General features: G+C 42.6%; 1 protein-coding gene across 1 annotated transcript in view; it reads left to right on the top strand.

Annotated features, from left to right (window-relative positions):
* The window catches only part of supt6h (SPT6 homolog, histone chaperone and transcription elongation factor), a 37,375-nt gene that overhangs the window by 14,681 nt on the left and 6,287 nt on the right, over positions 1-16,407 (top strand). The window contains exons 11-31 of the mRNA XM_062049122.1: positions 52-194; positions 316-461; positions 571-678; positions 752-1,032; positions 3,360-3,514; positions 3,589-3,784; positions 3,931-4,070; positions 5,851-5,968; positions 6,044-6,120; positions 6,236-6,371; positions 8,067-8,204; positions 8,329-8,496; positions 8,565-8,692; positions 8,775-8,982; positions 9,053-9,200; positions 10,106-10,248; positions 10,334-10,474; positions 10,551-10,746; positions 10,817-10,962; positions 11,034-11,126; positions 13,792-13,905. Of these exons, the coding sequence (XP_061905106.1) occupies positions 52-194; positions 316-461; positions 571-678; positions 752-1,032; positions 3,360-3,514; positions 3,589-3,784; positions 3,931-4,070; positions 5,851-5,968; positions 6,044-6,120; positions 6,236-6,371; positions 8,067-8,204; positions 8,329-8,496; positions 8,565-8,692; positions 8,775-8,982; positions 9,053-9,200; positions 10,106-10,248; positions 10,334-10,474; positions 10,551-10,746; positions 10,817-10,962; positions 11,034-11,126; positions 13,792-13,905 (3,123 nt within the window). The remainder of the gene's footprint in view (positions 1-51; positions 195-315; positions 462-570; positions 679-751; positions 1,033-3,359; positions 3,515-3,588; positions 3,785-3,930; positions 4,071-5,850; positions 5,969-6,043; positions 6,121-6,235; positions 6,372-8,066; positions 8,205-8,328; positions 8,497-8,564; positions 8,693-8,774; positions 8,983-9,052; positions 9,201-10,105; positions 10,249-10,333; positions 10,475-10,550; positions 10,747-10,816; positions 10,963-11,033; positions 11,127-13,791; positions 13,906-16,407) is intronic.

Here is a 16,407-nt window from a genome sequence, read left to right as displayed (position 1 = left end):
GAAATGAAAGATCTTTAATGTAACCTTCATGGTGTTCTTTCCCTCCATTAGTGGACTCAGCTGAAGACCCGCAAGCAGAACCTGACCCGCCTCTTTCAGAAGATGCAATCCTACCAGTTTGAGCAGATTTCAGCCGACCCGGACAAACCTTTAGCTGACGGAATCCGTCCGCTGGACACTTCCGACATGGAAAGGTACCTCCAGCTCGTACTGCACTACATACAAACATACATATATACACCTTCTTCTTCATGTGACATTGTCATCCCCTTGCTGTGCGAAAACCCGTCTGTAACAATCAAATATCGTTTGTAGGCTGAAAGACGTTCAGACTCTGGAAGAGCTTGGCGACATCTACAACCACTTCCTGCTTTACTACGGCCGAGACATTCCCAAGATGCAGAATGCTGCTAAGACCAGGAAGAAGAGGCTCAGGAAGATCAAGGAAGTCACCGAAGATGGTGAGAGGGTTGAAGAAGGCACCTGGAGCTCTTTGCACACCATCCTAAACGCTTGTCACGTTGCATGGTCTGCTGTGTCAAATACGTCATGTGGAAATTGTCCTTCAAGGTGAGGAGGAGGAGGTGGAGGTAGAAGAGGAAGAGGAGCAGAAAGGTCCTGACCTCAAGCTGGCGTCCCGCAGAGACATGTACAGCATCTGTCAGAGTGTAGGACTCGGTATGTATATCATTTTTAAATAATTCATCTGCAGCACCTTTATCATTCTCATCGTCATCTCCCCTCACCGCAGACGGCCTGGCCAAAAAGTTCGGCTTGACCCCTGAGCAGTTTGGAGAGAACCTGCGAGACAGCTACCAGCGCCACGAGACCGAGCAGTTCCCGGCCGAGCCGGTGGAGCTGGCCAAGGACTACGTGTGCAGCCAGTTCGCCAACACGGAGACGGTCCTGGAGGGGACTCGCTACATGGTGGCCATGCAGATTGCTCGGGAACCTCTGGTCAGGCACGTGCTGCGGCAGACCTTCCAGGAGAGGGCCAAGATCAACATCAAGCCCACCAAAAAGGGCAAAAAGGTTTGTTGTGTGCTCAAAAATTACCTTAAACTCGGGCTGCACAATTAATCGAATTTTAATCGTGATCACGATTTTGGTTGCTACGATTAAATGAGAGGGATCGTCGGCGATATTAGCATTTAAAAAGCAGGCTCCTCTGCATTTCAAACCAAGCACTTTCACAACCACCAGTCAGCCGACCACCGACCGATAGACTTTTGATTGATTGATTGAAACTTTTATTAGTAGATTGCACAGTACAGTACATATTCCGTACAATTGACCACTAAATGGTAACACTCGAATATGTTTTTCAACTTGTTTAAGTCGGGGTCCACGTGGACTCATGTGAGAGTGAGTGACAGCAGAGGTTGAAGGTAGATCAGCCAGTAGTTTCCGAATATAGTAGGAAACATAAATGCATGATTGCATCGGTGCCCTCCCCTCCCGCAGAGTTACCCACAGTGTACCAACAGACACGCCGTTCTGTAGGCACTCACGCTCGTTTCCCGAAACCCTGAAACGCCCCCCTCGCAACAAACGCCACGACGAGTCGCACTGAAAAGCTGCTTCGGTGCGCGCATCTAAACAAATGATCGAGTAGCGGAGACACGTTAAGCATAAACAACACTTCTATTCTTTTTTCAACCGCCATCGTTTGTCCGCGCTGTGAAGCTGGTTGCTGACGGAGCCGGCCGCCCACAACTGACACAAAGCCCTGACAAACGGCTACAAAAGCGGGGGTTGTCAAAATACAAACAACCGTAACATCAACCGTGCATCGAGGTAGCCAGTATCCATCCACCTCGCAAAAACACGCCAAAATAATGGATGTAATAAGGTTTTATTTGGCCGAAGACATATGTCCCAAATATACTGTGAGCAGTAAAATTAATGTGTTCCTTTCTATGTGCCTTTTATGCGTTTATTTTTTTACCTGTTTGCACTTTATGATTGCTCTTTGCAATGGTATATTTATTATAGTTAGCCGTTTGTCTTTTGCACATTTAATTTTATTATTATAGTTTCATAAAGCCAAGTTCACATACTGTTTGTTAAAAATAGAAAGTGCAACAAAATGTTTAATTTAACAGTAAATAATCATGATTAATAGTTGTCATTTCATTATTGATGAAAGTAATCATGATTATTATTTTGGTCATAATCACGCAGCCCTACTTTATACACGCTAAAATATTTTGAGTATAACCAAAATAAATAGACACGTTGTTAAAAAAGCCACTATTTTGCATGGTTTCGGTTTCTTATGCTTTGCTAGTGTTTTAGTCTTAGTATTTTATTTGTAATAATCGCTAAGCTTTTATTATGGTAAAAATTGGTTTGTACTATAGAAGTTTACAATGTATTTAAATGAAAAGTGCATAGCAAACATCTATTATTATTATTATGTATTATTTCTGCCGGGTGTTGTGGCTTCCTACTCTGTTGAGCGGTCCCCTGAACGCACCGTAAAAACACTTCTGTCTGAATTATAATTTTAATTCTTTCTTTAAAATAGGGACCGCACATATTATACATACATGTAATATGTGAATATGTCAGGTTTTAGCCAAAAGCTAACTTCTACCTGTAGTCCCCAGGCAGGTTGGTGTGTACATGCAATTAAGTGACAATAACATTCACATAAAACCGAGAAAGGTCAGAATCACCACCAAAGACTCTGTAAAAATCAGCTAATTTAAAGGAGACTTCAAAAACGGGTAATTACTTTAAAAATAACAAAACAAGCAAATAAAAAATAAAATAAAAAGGAGGAATGTCTCAGCATCGCACACAGCCCGAATAAAGTGCCATGACATATTGCACACAGCCCGGATAAAGTGTCAGATGTAAAAGTGTAGATGTGTAAATTATGTTTAAGTGCTCATTTGATTAAATTACCTTTTACCATCGTGTTTGTTTGTGTGATCACAAATCTTTTTACTTTTGAACCTTGTCTTTAAATAGAACGATCACTCTGTCCTAAGAGAGCAAAGCTTGTAGATTCAATGTGCACATTTGAATAGCTTAGTTGCTCAAACTCTAATGGGTTTATATAAGCTTAGATTGGGGTATGTTGTTTCTTAATGGGGAAATACGTTAGTCAGCTGTTTTCATGTTAGCATTTTTAACTAGCGTGCTGGCACCAGTCAGTCCGTGAGTTTATCAAAGTGCAGTTTTATCAATCTCGGTTTTTCCATAATTTTCATTAAAACGTAAATTTTAACCGTCAAGACTTTTAATGTGGTTATTATCAGTACCATTTATAATTACGTCCCTACTGGCAAACACCCTGATACTCTGACAAGGATGTCTTGAAACTATGTTTGTTTGTCGGACTCCTGCAGGAAATAGACGAGGCCCATTTTGCCTACTCCTTCAAGTACCTGAAGAACAAGGCTGTCAAAGAGCTGAATGGAGATCAGTTCTTAAAGATGTGTCTGGCTGAGGAAGAGGGCCTGCTGTCCATCGACATCTGCATTGACCTCATTGGAGTCAAAGGGTGAGACAAACGTCCCTTCTGCTCTTTGGAAAGATCCTCGGAATGGACGCTCTCCGTCTTCCGCCTTCTCTCAGGTACGCGGGGGACCAGACATACTTTGACGAGATCAAGCAGTTCTACTACCGGGACGAGTTCAGCCACCAAGTGCAGGAGTGGAACAGGCAGCGCACGTTGGCCATCGAGAGAGCGCTCAACCAGTTCCTCTACCCTCAGATGGCCAAGGAGCTCAAGAGCAAGCTCATCGCTGAGGCCAAAGAGAGCATCATACGGGTACCTTAAATTAATGCTCTGTGGCCATGAAAAAACAAGAACCTCCTTGGTGCAATCATTTACAGGCTAACTATGTCTAATACAAACACGTTAAAATGCTTGTTCGTCTTGTGAACTCATAAAAACTGTTGTTGTGTTTCTGTCAGTCGTGTTGTCGGCGACTGTACAACTGGTTGAAGGTGGCTCCTTACAGACCAGACCAGCAGCTGGAGGAAGATGACGACCTGATGGATGAGAGTCAGGGCAAAGGCATTCGTGTGCTTGGCGTGGCGTTTGCACCCAGCAGGTAACACACACACACACACACACACAATCCAAAAAACAAGAAGTAGCCATAAAGAAAATAGTTTTGCTGTAGTTGGCAGTCGTCTACAAATGTAGCCTACAATTTGGAATTATTTTGTCAATTGAGAACCATTACAGGGATTGGGGATTTAACCTTATCAAAATCCCATGGTACGACATCGTCACAGTATTAATATTAAGGCCACGATGCAATATTGTTGTTGTCTTGTCAAAATAAAAGCTCCTATATCCCATATTGTAACATTTGTACAGGTGAAACTCAAAAAATAGAATATCGCGAAGTCCATTCATGTCCGCAATTGAACTTCAAATGTGAAACTATTATGTGATGTAAACTCATTACAAAAAGTGAAATATGTCAAGTTTTTATCACTTGGCTTTATTTTAACAAAACATCTTACGTTTCATTAAACATATGTGTCTTATTGCAAGTTTGTCCTTTTATAAAATAGTAAACATAAAAGACAACTTGTCTTTAAGCAAGTAAGCAAACAAAGGCTCCTAATTTAGCTGCTGACATATGCAGTAACATATTGTCATTTTCCATTCTATTATTTTGTCAAAATTATTTAGGACAAGTGGTAGAAAATGGATGATTAATCTACTTGTTCATTTACTGTTAATATCTGCTTACTTTCTCTTTTAACATGTTTTATCTACACTTCTGTTAAAATGTAATAGTCACTTATTCTTCTGTGTTTGGATGCTTTACATTAGTTTTGGATGATAAAATTTGGGTATCAATCCGATGCCAAGTCGTTACAGGGTCATACATTGGTCATATTCAAAGTCCTCATGTGTCCAGGGACGTATTTTCTAAGTTTATAAACATAATATAATTTTTTTTTTAAACGAAAAAATACCTTGTTATGCTAAAAAAATATCGATGTAATCATAGTAGTATCGCCTAGATACACTCTTGTACTTGGTATCATTACAGTGGATGTTAGGTGTAGATCCACCAAAGGCGTTTCTTAACATTGTGACGCCAGTGAGCTACGGTGTGTAGTGAAGCATGTTTAGCTATTCCTCATCCTGCAGGTATACTGCGATACTAATATGATTCATTAGTATCGCGGTACTATACTAATACCGGTATACCGTACAACCCTAATCAGCACTGAGAGCGGACTCAGCCAAACTACCTAAAGGTAATATTGCAATTTTCAATGCCAACAAAGTGACAAAAAAACGCTGCGACTTATGTTAAGTCAGGCTTCACTCTTCTACAAATGCGCTAGCTTGATGTTAGTATACAATGGTTTTGCTATTAACATGCTACTGATTAGCATTAGCAATTTTACATGGGAAATTCAACACCTCCAAATTTGGTAATGAAAACTTCAACTAAGATGCATCTTTCAATCAAACAGCTGGTGCATAATAAGTACATTACTTACAGTATTAACACTTTTAGGGCACCACAAAAGACTAGATTAAGCAATGACTGAAATGACTTGCCAACACACCATAAAGTATATACAAGTGGCATCTAACGTCTTGGACTTGCAACCGCAATTTAATGTCATAACTGCAAATGATACTGAGGAATGTGACAGCAGTAATCATAATGAGCTCATTTTTAAATGTTGCAATAAAGAATTAGATTGCATTATCAAAAACATTTAATATTAACGCACAAAAATACTGAAAATTGATACCGTCAAGTATTGGGAATCTGTACCGTATCGGTTCAAATGGGAATGGTAGCCATCCCTAGCGCCACCCCCAAAGCTGTAAATGTTTTTTCCGCATGACAGAGACACACCCGTCTTCTGTGCGCTGATCAACGGCGAAGGCGAGGTGGTGGACTTCCTGCGCTTGCCCTACTTCATGAAGAGGAGGAACGCCTTCAGGGAAGACGAGCGCGAGAGGAAGGTGTGACAGGCGGAGCAAGTGGACAGGGCAAGGGATTTTTGAGAGGATTCACTCACTCATTTGTGTCGTTCTTAGGCCAATGACCTCGAAGATCTCAAGACGTTTTTGTCCCGCAAGAAACCTCACGTGGTCGCCGTAGCGGGGGAAAGCAGGTGAGACTGTGCCTTGGTATCATTGGACCGCACTTTCAAACATGTCGTAATTACACGGTTAAAAATGTTGCTTTAGCGTGCACCTGAACACTTAAGTGTGTGTGTGTGTGTGCAGAGATGCCCAGATGATCATGGAGGACATCAAGAGAACTATTGCTGAGCTGGAGCAGGAGTCCTCCTTGCCTGCTGTTGGCGTGGAACTGGTGGACAATGAGCTGGCCACACTCTACATGAACAGCAAGAAGTCGGAGGTGCGTTCCTGACATGGCGTCACGCAACCAAACTGAGTCCAATATAGGGCTGGGCGATATGGCCTTTTATTAATATCTCTATATTTTTAGGTCATGTCACGATACACGATATATATCTGGATATTTTGCTTTAGCCTTGAATTAACACTTGATGCATATAATCACAGCAGTATGATGATTCTATGTGTCTACTTTAAAACATTCTTGTTCATACTGCATTAATACATGCTCATTTTAAACTTTCATGCAGAGAGGGAAATCACAACTAAGTCAATTGACCAAAACTGTATTTATTAAACAGTTATTAAGCAGTGGCACAAACATTCATGTCATTTCAAAACAGAAAGTGCAAGATTGTCAGAGACATTTTAAAACAAGCTATGAGTGCACTTTTGTGCATGATGTCACACAAGATATTTCAATAAGTGTCACATAAAAATGAGCTACATAATAGGAAATCAAATAGTGTATGTCCTTCGCTATGTGGTAGGTTCCTGCGGACGTTATCTCCTTCTGTTGTTGATTTTTTTTTCATACGGTGTTGATCTGGAAATTGTTGCTTCGGCTTCTTGTTGGTGTGGCACCGGCCGGAGATGTTGACATGCGGAGTTTCAAGCACTCTTCATTCTCTAGCGGGTGACTTTTCAAATGATGCTAAATTAGCAGTGGTGCTACTTTTTGTAGCAACGCTTTTGCCGCATAATTGTTCAACATATTCCCGCTTGAAGCCAAACCACCGCCAGACGATGGATCCCGTGCTGTTTTTCTTGGGAATTAATTCTTCTTCCATTTGTTGCCAGATTCGTACCTTCTCTCTTGTATTACCACTCGCACCGCACCGTTAGCATCACAGCTAACTTTACCATGTCGCTACCTGTCTGCTCCGCGGGAGCGTGTGACTTTGCACACGTGACGTACACTACCGTTCAAAAGATTGGGGTCCCATTGAAATGTCCTTATTTTTGAAGGAAAAGCACTGTACTTTTCAATGAAGATAACTTTAAACTCGTCTTAACTTTAAAGAAATACACTCTATACATTGCTAATGTGGTAAATGACTATTCTAGCTGCAAATGTCTGGTTTTTGGTGCAATATCTACATAGGTGTATAGAGGCCCACTTCCAGCAACTATCACTCCAGTGTTCTAATGGTACAATGTGTTTGCTCATTGGCTCAGAAGGCTAATTGATGATTAGAAAACCCTTGTGCAATCATGTTCACACATCTGAAAACAGTTTAGCTCGTTACAGAAGCTACAAAACTGACCTTCCTTTGAGCAGATTGAGTTTCTGGAGCATCACATTTGTGGGGCCAATTAAACGCTCAAAATGGCCAAAAAAAGAGAACTTTCATCTGAAACTCGACAGTCTATTCTTGTTCTTAGAAATGAAGGCTATTCCACAAAATTGTTTGGGTGACCCCAAACTTTTGAACGGTAGTGTATGTAAGAAGGTGCGCTTGTTTTAAGTCTCTGTGAGAAGGAGAGACAAGAAAGAGTGGGAAACGCATGCAGTGTAATGCCCGCAGCTAAAAGCAACTGCGTGAGAACATATACTCGAATATCACGATATAGTCATTTTCTATATCGCACAGAGACAAACCCGCGATATATCGAGTATATCGATACATCACCCAGCCCTCGTCCAATATGGGTGAACCGGTCCTTCCTGACGAGCTGCCGTCTCTCTGCACAGACTGATTACAGGGACTACCCCCCCTTGCTGCGGCAAGCGGTGTCCATCGCCAGGAAGATCCAAGATCCTCTGGTGGAGTACGCTCAGGTCTGCAGCTCAGACGAGGACATCATCTGCCTCAAACTGCACCCCCTGCAGGTGAGACATTGAGGGAGCATAGACCAGGTTTTGGTTGCGGTACAAAAAGGTGTGGTCCAGTTTTGTGTCCGCAAGGTCCAACAAGACCCAGACCGCAAGAGTCGAATGTCTGCTTTCTTGTCAGGAACACGTGGTGAAGGAGGATCTACTCTCCGCTCTTTACTGTGAATTCATCAATCGGGTCAACGAGGTGGGCGTGGATGTGAACCGAGCCATCGCCCACCCCCACACCCAGAGTCTGGTCCAGTATGTTTGTGGCCTGGGACCGAGGAAGGGCTCGCACCTGCTCAAGGTCGGTGTCCGTGTGTTGGTGATGTCACATGGTGCCCTCAGGCCTAACAGGTTGTCTTCTCTGTGCAGATTCTGAAGCAGAACAACACCCGTCTGGAGAACAGAACGCAGCTGGTCACCATGTGCCACATGGGCCCCAAAGTGTTCATCAACTGTGCTGGTTTCATCAAGATTGACACGGCGTCGCTTGGAGACAGGTCTGCATGTCCTCTTGGCTCCCTTGAGATGTTTGCGTCACTCGGCCGGTTCTCACCGCCATCGCTGATGCTTTCACTCCAGCACCGACTCCTACATTGAGGTTCTGGATGGCTCTCGCGTGCACCCCGAGACGTACGACTGGGCTCGCAAGATGGCCGTGGACGCGCTGGAGTACGACGAGTCCGCCGAGGACGCCAACCCATCTGGCGCCCTGGAGGAGATCTTGGAGAACCCCGAGCGCCTCAAAGATCTGGACTTGGACGCCTTTGCGGAGGAGCTGGAGAGACAGGTCAGCGGGAGGTTCTCATCCTGGCCCAGAGGCATTGTGGGTCGCACACTCACAGTTGTCTTGTCTATAGGGCTACGGCAACAAGGGCATCACGCTCTATGACATCAGAGCTGAGCTGAGCTGCAGGTACAAAGACCTGAGAGTCCCCTACAGGGTCCCCAACACTGAGGAGGTCTTCAACCTGCTCACCAAAGAGACTCCAGAGACCTTCTATATCGGTAAGATGCCTCACAGTCATATTAGGATCTGTACCTGTGGTCAAAGTGTCAAATGGATGCTTTGGCGTTATTTGTGACGTTCTCTGATGTCACTTTGTCTCATGTGATGTCAGGTGGCCCAATGTGATGTCATGTGCCCTCACATGATGTGATATGTTTTATTGTCATCACGTGTCATGTGATGTCCCGCGGTGTCATATGAAGTCCCGTAATGTTATATGGCAGCACGTAATGTCAGGTGACGTCACGTAATGTCATATGATGTCATGTAATGTCACGTAATGTCATTTGAGGTCTGGTGATGTGACATCACGTAACCTAACATGATGTCACATAGTGTCACAATGCTTCACCTAATGTCACATGATGTCGCCTGACTTCATGTGGTCTGACGTGACGTGACATGTCGTCATGTGATGTCATCAAATGACACCATGTGATGTCACATGACGTCGCGTAATATCGTATGACACCAAGTGTGTGTGGTTTGACGTGATGTGACATGTCGTCCAGTGATGTCATGTGACATCACCTAATGTCATGGGATGTCACCTAATGTCATCATATGACACCAGGTGGTGTCATCATATGACACCAGGTGGCGTCATCATATGACACCAGGTGGCGTCATCATATGACACCAGGTGGCGTCATCATATGACACCACGTAATGTCATCATATGACACCAAGTGGCGTCACGTGACATTAAATGACATCACGTAGCCTCACATGATGTCACATATGGCATCATGTGATGTCACGTGACATCACCTGATCTCATGTGACGTCATGGAATGTCATCATTCTACATGGTGTCAAATGACGTCAGACGATGTCACGTCATGTTACATGACGCCGCGTATTGTCATGTGACGTCATGTTTTTCCCCTCCTTCCACGTCCAGGCAAGCTGATCACCAGCGTGGTGACCGGCATCGCTCACCGCCGCCCCCAGGGGGAGAGCTACGACCAGGCCATCCGTAACGACACTACGGGCCTGTGGCAATGTCCCTTCTGCCAGCAGGACAATTTCCCCGAGCTCAGCGAGGTACCAAGCGGCCTCTCTCCCGTCTCACCTGTCTTTATGACGTCACCAGCGGTCTGACGTCTCCTCCCGTCTTTGCGCCCTGCAGGTGTGGAACCACTTTGACAGCGGCTCCTGTCCCGGCCAGGCCATCGGCGTGCGGAGTAGGTTGGACAACGGCGTGCAGGGTTTCATTCCCACCAAGTTCCTGAGTGACAAAGTGGTGAAACATCCTGAGGAGAGGGTGAAGGTGAGGTGTTGTCCTCTTTGCTGTCTGCCTGCTTTGCCGCTCCTCCCGCTCGGCTTCACCGCGTCTCCTCCCTCAGGTGGGCATGACGGTTCACTGCCGCATCATGAAGATCGACATCGAGAAGTTCAGCGTGGACCTCACGTGTCGCACCTCGGACCTGTCGGACAAGGCCAACGAGTGGAAACTGCCCAAAGACACCTACTACGACTTTGACGCCGAGTCCGAAGACCACAAACAGGAGGAGGAGCTGAAGAAGAAGCAGCAGCGGACACGTCAGTCCCGCAAAGACGCCTCCTTTTTTTACCTTTTTTTCTGACTGGGCTCTGTGCCTTTTCTCTGCAGCGTACATCAAGCGTGTCATCGCCCACCCCAACTTCCACAACATCAGCTTCAACCAGGCTGAGAAGATGATGGAGACCTTGGACCAGGGCGACCTGATCATCAGACCCAGCAGCAAGGGAGAGAATCACCTCACCGTCACGTGGAAGGTAAGAAGGTCGCCCGCTGGTGGTCTCAAAAGCTGTGTTTGACACTTTCCATCGCGTATGATGTCTGCCAGGTGGCTGATGGCATCTACCAGCACGTGGACGTGAGAGAAGAAGGCAAAGAGAACGCCTTCAGCTTGGGACACACGCTGTGGATCAGCAATGAGGTACGCTGCTCGCTTTTATGATTCCATCATTTTCTGAATGTTTTGGAAGTATTACTGTAGCAAAATTACTTGCAAACGTGTATCTCAGTCTGTACGTGTGTAATCCAATTCACGGTGTGTGTACTAATGTGTCTGTATACCATTCTGTGTGTGTAATCAGATTTGTGTGTGTGTGTGTTTTAAGTTGTTTGTCTGTATTATGATTTGTCTGTGTGTAAAACATAACTGTCCGTCCGTATTTCGATCAGCGTGTGTGTGCGTGCGTATTTAGACGTGTGAAGCAGGAACTCCCTATGGCTGTCTTTCTACATGTGACTTTGCCACACTTCTACCGTATACAAGTTGTCTGTACTGCGATTCGAACGTGTAAAAAGAGTTGTCTCCCTTGTCTTTCCTTATACTCACCACTAGTCTGCAATTTGCAGCCACTCACCCTCGTGTTGCTGTTGAAGCCAAGAACAATGGGCCCCATTCAGCAACGGTTCTTAAGAACACATTTTGTTCTTAGGCCCACTTACGAAGTTTTTAAGGAGATTTTTGTGTTACAGTACTCCAGAACACTCTTAGGGTGGCCTATTTGTTCTTAAGTGTGACAAGTTCCCTTACTTCTATTGTCTAATGTTAAATTAATATCATAGATAGATATAGATACATAGATATACAGTGTTTCCCATAAACTGCCAAGATACCTGTGGCGGTGGGGGCGTGGCTATGGGCGTGGTCACCATGACATCAAGTGATTTGCATAATTTACTACAATGATATGATTTTCTCTAAAAAGGCTCAAAAAATGTATACTTACTAATTAATAATAACAGTTTTGTTTTAAAGGTCCATCCGTCCATCCATCCATCCATTTTACAATACAATTACAACACTTTATGTACATATTTATATACAGATTTGAACAATAAGTTATTCACTGAAATATATTTATTAATTGTGGTTCTTACAAAAAATATATCTTATAAAATATAAAAGCTAAAATGTCTCTTAAAGCTCTGCCCCTTTAATTAGTGCATACTAAATAATTTAACTTTAGCCTACTACTACAACCATATTATTTACCAGCAACATAAAGTGAAACAGAGGCAGAGGTGTCCTGCCACAGTCAGTAACAAATAAACAGAAAACAGTAGTGGTCAAATACAAATAAGGCAACAAGAGAAGTATCCTACACTTCTCTTTTGTAAAGTAAATCTGAACAGCCTATATGGGCATCTACATCAACTATATGATTTGCCTAAGAAGCTGGACAGGACAAATTTGTGGCGGACGTAATTCTTTCGTGACGGGCCGCCACAAATAAATGAATGTGTGGGAAACACTGATATAGATATATATAGAGAGATATAGAGATAGACAGACAGACAGACATATAGCAAAATGAGCAGTATATAGACATTTCAAAATACCGTGTGCGCGCACACACACACACACACACACACACACAATCATCAATTACCGGGGCGTTGATTTAGTGATTCTCTTTAAAAGACCAACAGGCCTCTCACACCCTGTTGCAACTCAACTCACACAATGGCAATGCTTTTGCTGCTACTGCAAGATGCCGCAGATCGTGCTCTGGGGAGGGAGCGCATATTTCACGACCATGTAGACCTATTTGCCCAAAGTGACAAATATTTTTTTGAACGCTTTAGGCTACCTCAGCATTCCCCCCTTTCTTAAACTTACGTTTTGACATTATGTATTTCCCCCGCGGGATAATGCAAATTTCTCTTCGGTAATCTGTTTGTGTTTTCTCCGTGTGTTTGATGTTCGGCTTTTCCGCCGGAATTGTGCCCTTATATGGGGAGTTAAGGGCGTTTACCCATGCAAATTACGGAATTAAGGGTGTCAACATATGCATATTGAGGAAATAAGGGCGTGTTTATATGCAAATTATGATAGACACGCCCGCGCTAACCATTTGGCAGGTGGGAACAATTTGGTCGTTTAAGAACACGTCATGAATTTGAATGGACTCCTCTTAGGAAATCACTGAGGAAGAAAGATAAGAGGAAAAGTTAGGAACTTGTTGCTGAATGGGGCCCAATGGACTTTTCATCACTTGCTGTAAATAAAAGTTCATGTTTTAGCAGTAACTTAGTGGTCAGAAGTATTTTTGTATTCAAATAAGTGATCATGTAATGACAAAGAGGCCGAAATAACCGCGTTTATTCGTTTTCACGTTCAAATCGCTGTGCAGAAAACACGGACATGGCGGAAGTGTCGCAAAAGTTACGTGTAAAAAGACAGCCGATAAGGAGTTCCTGCTTTACGAACACACACGTTTTTTTTGACACACACGCCGATCAAAATACAGACAGACAGATATTATTTGACACACACGCCGATCAAAATATGTGCACACATTTTTTTTTTTTACTCACACGGCAATTGAAATACGGGCAGATATTTTTTTTACACACACGCCGATCAAAATATGGACAGACGGATATTTTTTACACACACACAAAACAATACGGACAGACAACTTAAAACATACACACAGATCTGATTAGACACACACACCGATTGATATACAGACACACACATTCGTACACCCACATGTGAATTGGGTTACACACGCACAGATTGAAATACACTTTTGCTACAATTATACTTCCATAGAATGTTATTGATGACTAACTCCATGGTGCAGGAGTTTGAAGACCTGGATGAGATCACAGCTCGCTTCATCCAGCCAATGGCCGCCTTCGCTCGCGACCTGCTGGGCCACAAGTACTTCCAAGACTGCAACGGAGGAGCCAAGGATGCAAGTTCTCTCTTTCCAATGCTTGTTTATTCTCCTTATAAAAAGCTAGAAAGGAAAACAAAGACAGATCTAAGTAGGGTTGGGCGATTATATGATCGTGATCGTTGATTGCGATTAATTTGAGTTCGATCACGGTGATCAGCTGTTAGTATATACGGTATTACCTCGCTCAAGCATGCTTGTTATAATCCTGCATGGAAAAATATGCCTTTATTGGCCGTGATCCTCCATGTGACTGTGTTTGTGTCCGTGTGAGTCCACCGTCGCGAAAGTCAGTCTTGTCACGAGGTAATTAACGTCCAATTAGCGTTGTACCTTTTCCCCCTTACACAGCCGGAAGTGCACGCCAGAAGAACAAAATAAAGAAATATGGCCAACACAAGCATAGAAGTTGAAACAACATTTAGAAGGAGCAGCAACTTTAGTGACAGACTTTAGTCCAGGGGTGTCAAACTCATTTTAGTTCGGGGGCCACATGGAGAAAAATCTACTTCCAAGTGGGCCGGACTGGTAAAATCACGGCACGATAACGTAAAAATAAAGACAACTTCATATTATTTTCTTTGTTTGAAAATAGAACAAGCACATTCTGAAATTGTACAAATCGTAATGTTGGGGCTTTTTACACTTACACTACCGTTCAAAAGTTTGGGGTCACCCATACAATTTTGTGGAATAGCCTTCATTTCTAACAACAAGAATAGACTGTCGAGTTTCAGATGAAAGTTCTCTTTTTCTGGCCATTTTGAGCGTTTAATTGACCCCACAAATGTGATGCTCCAGAAACTCAATCTGCTCAAAGGAAGGTCAGTTTTGTAGCTTCTGTAACGAGCTAAACTGTTTTCAGATGTGTGAACATGATTGCACAAGGGTTTTCTAATCATCAATTAGCCTTCTGAGCCAATGAGCAATCACATTGTACCATTAGAACACTGGAGTAATAGTTGCTGGAAATGGGCCTCTATACACCTATGTAGATATTGCACCAAAAACCAGACATTTGCAGCTAGAATAGTCATTTACCACATTAGCAATGTATAGAGTGTATTTCTTCAAAGTTAAGACTAGTTTAAAGTTATCTTCATTGAAAATAAGGACATTTCAATGGGACCCCAAACTTTTGAACGGTAGTGTACATGTTGCGGTTAATAGTATTCTATCTTTTTTTGTCGTTATTTATATTTTCTCAGTCAAGTAATTTTCAATCTATCAAGATAAAATTATTTCAAAATGAAATTACAATAGGTTATTTACAAGGATACAAAGAATTGCTATTGCGACATTCAGTGGACCCATTTAGATCAGCTGTTTCTTTCATTAAAAAATTTCAGGTTAATTTTTTATACTTAGCAAACTCATCCCGCGGGCCGGATAAAATCTGTTCGCGGGCCTGATCCGGCCCTCGGGCTGTACGTTTGGCACCCCTGCTTTAGTCTCACTTACTGTTTGAGTTCACCCTTTGATTGATTGATTGAGACTTTTATTAGTAGGTTGCACAGTGAAGTACATATTCCGTACAATTGACCACTAAATGGTAACACCCGAATAAGTTTTTCAACTTGTTTAAGTCGGGGTCCACTTAAATTGATTCATGATACAGATATATACTATCATATATACTATCAACATAATACAGTCATCACACAAGATAATCACATTGAATTATTTACATTATTTACAATCAGGGGTGTGGAGGGGGGGGTAGGATATGGACATCAAGTAGTAGAGAGAGAGAGAGAGAGATCAGAAGGCATAAGAAAAAGTATCTGCATTTGATTGTTTACATTTGATTATTAGCAATCCGGGGATGGTGTTAGTTTAGGGTTGTAACTGCCTGGAGGTGAACTTTTATTGCGGTTTTGAAGGAGGATAGAGATGCCCTTTCTTTTATACCTGTTGGGAGCGCATTCCACATTGATGTGGCATAGAAAGAGAATGAGTTAAGACCTTTGTTAGTTCGTGGTGTGCAGTAATCCTGTCTTGAATGCGAACTCGCAGGCACTTACAGAATGTCTTTGTGACTGAACTACTGTATTAGTCCCCGAAATGGGAGAATAAACACAACCACTGATTTAATAAAATACATTTTTATGTTTAGATATTTTTTTATCAGACTTTTTGTTTACGGGATTCCTCTAATGAAACTCCTCCGATATAACATGTACTAAAAAATTCTGCAGGCACTTTTTGTTCAAATGAAACATTTTGTTCTTGAACTAATCTGTTTGATGTGTTGCTACACGTTATTTTACAGTACCTCAAATTCAAGCTGCACTTTAATGTATTTTCATTAAATATAAGATACAGTATTTGATTTGTTTTAAAACCCCCCAATCTAGGTCACTGTTTGCTGTTTGCCAAACCACTGATGAGAAGCACTGATGTGCACAAATAATGAAAGAATACAAATAATTAAATAATTGACCATTTGAAAGTGTTGTTTAGTAAATAAAATTCTTATAGTATTCACTACATCACTGATACTTTGTTTACTACAGAATT

Source organism: Entelurus aequoreus, linkage group LG05 (genome assembly GCF_033978785.1).
Source record: "Entelurus aequoreus isolate RoL-2023_Sb linkage group LG05, RoL_Eaeq_v1.1, whole genome shotgun sequence".
In the NCBI taxonomy this organism is placed as follows: domain Eukaryota; kingdom Metazoa; phylum Chordata; class Actinopteri; order Syngnathiformes; family Syngnathidae; genus Entelurus; species Entelurus aequoreus.
This window is presented reverse-complemented; position numbering and strand designations above follow the sequence as displayed.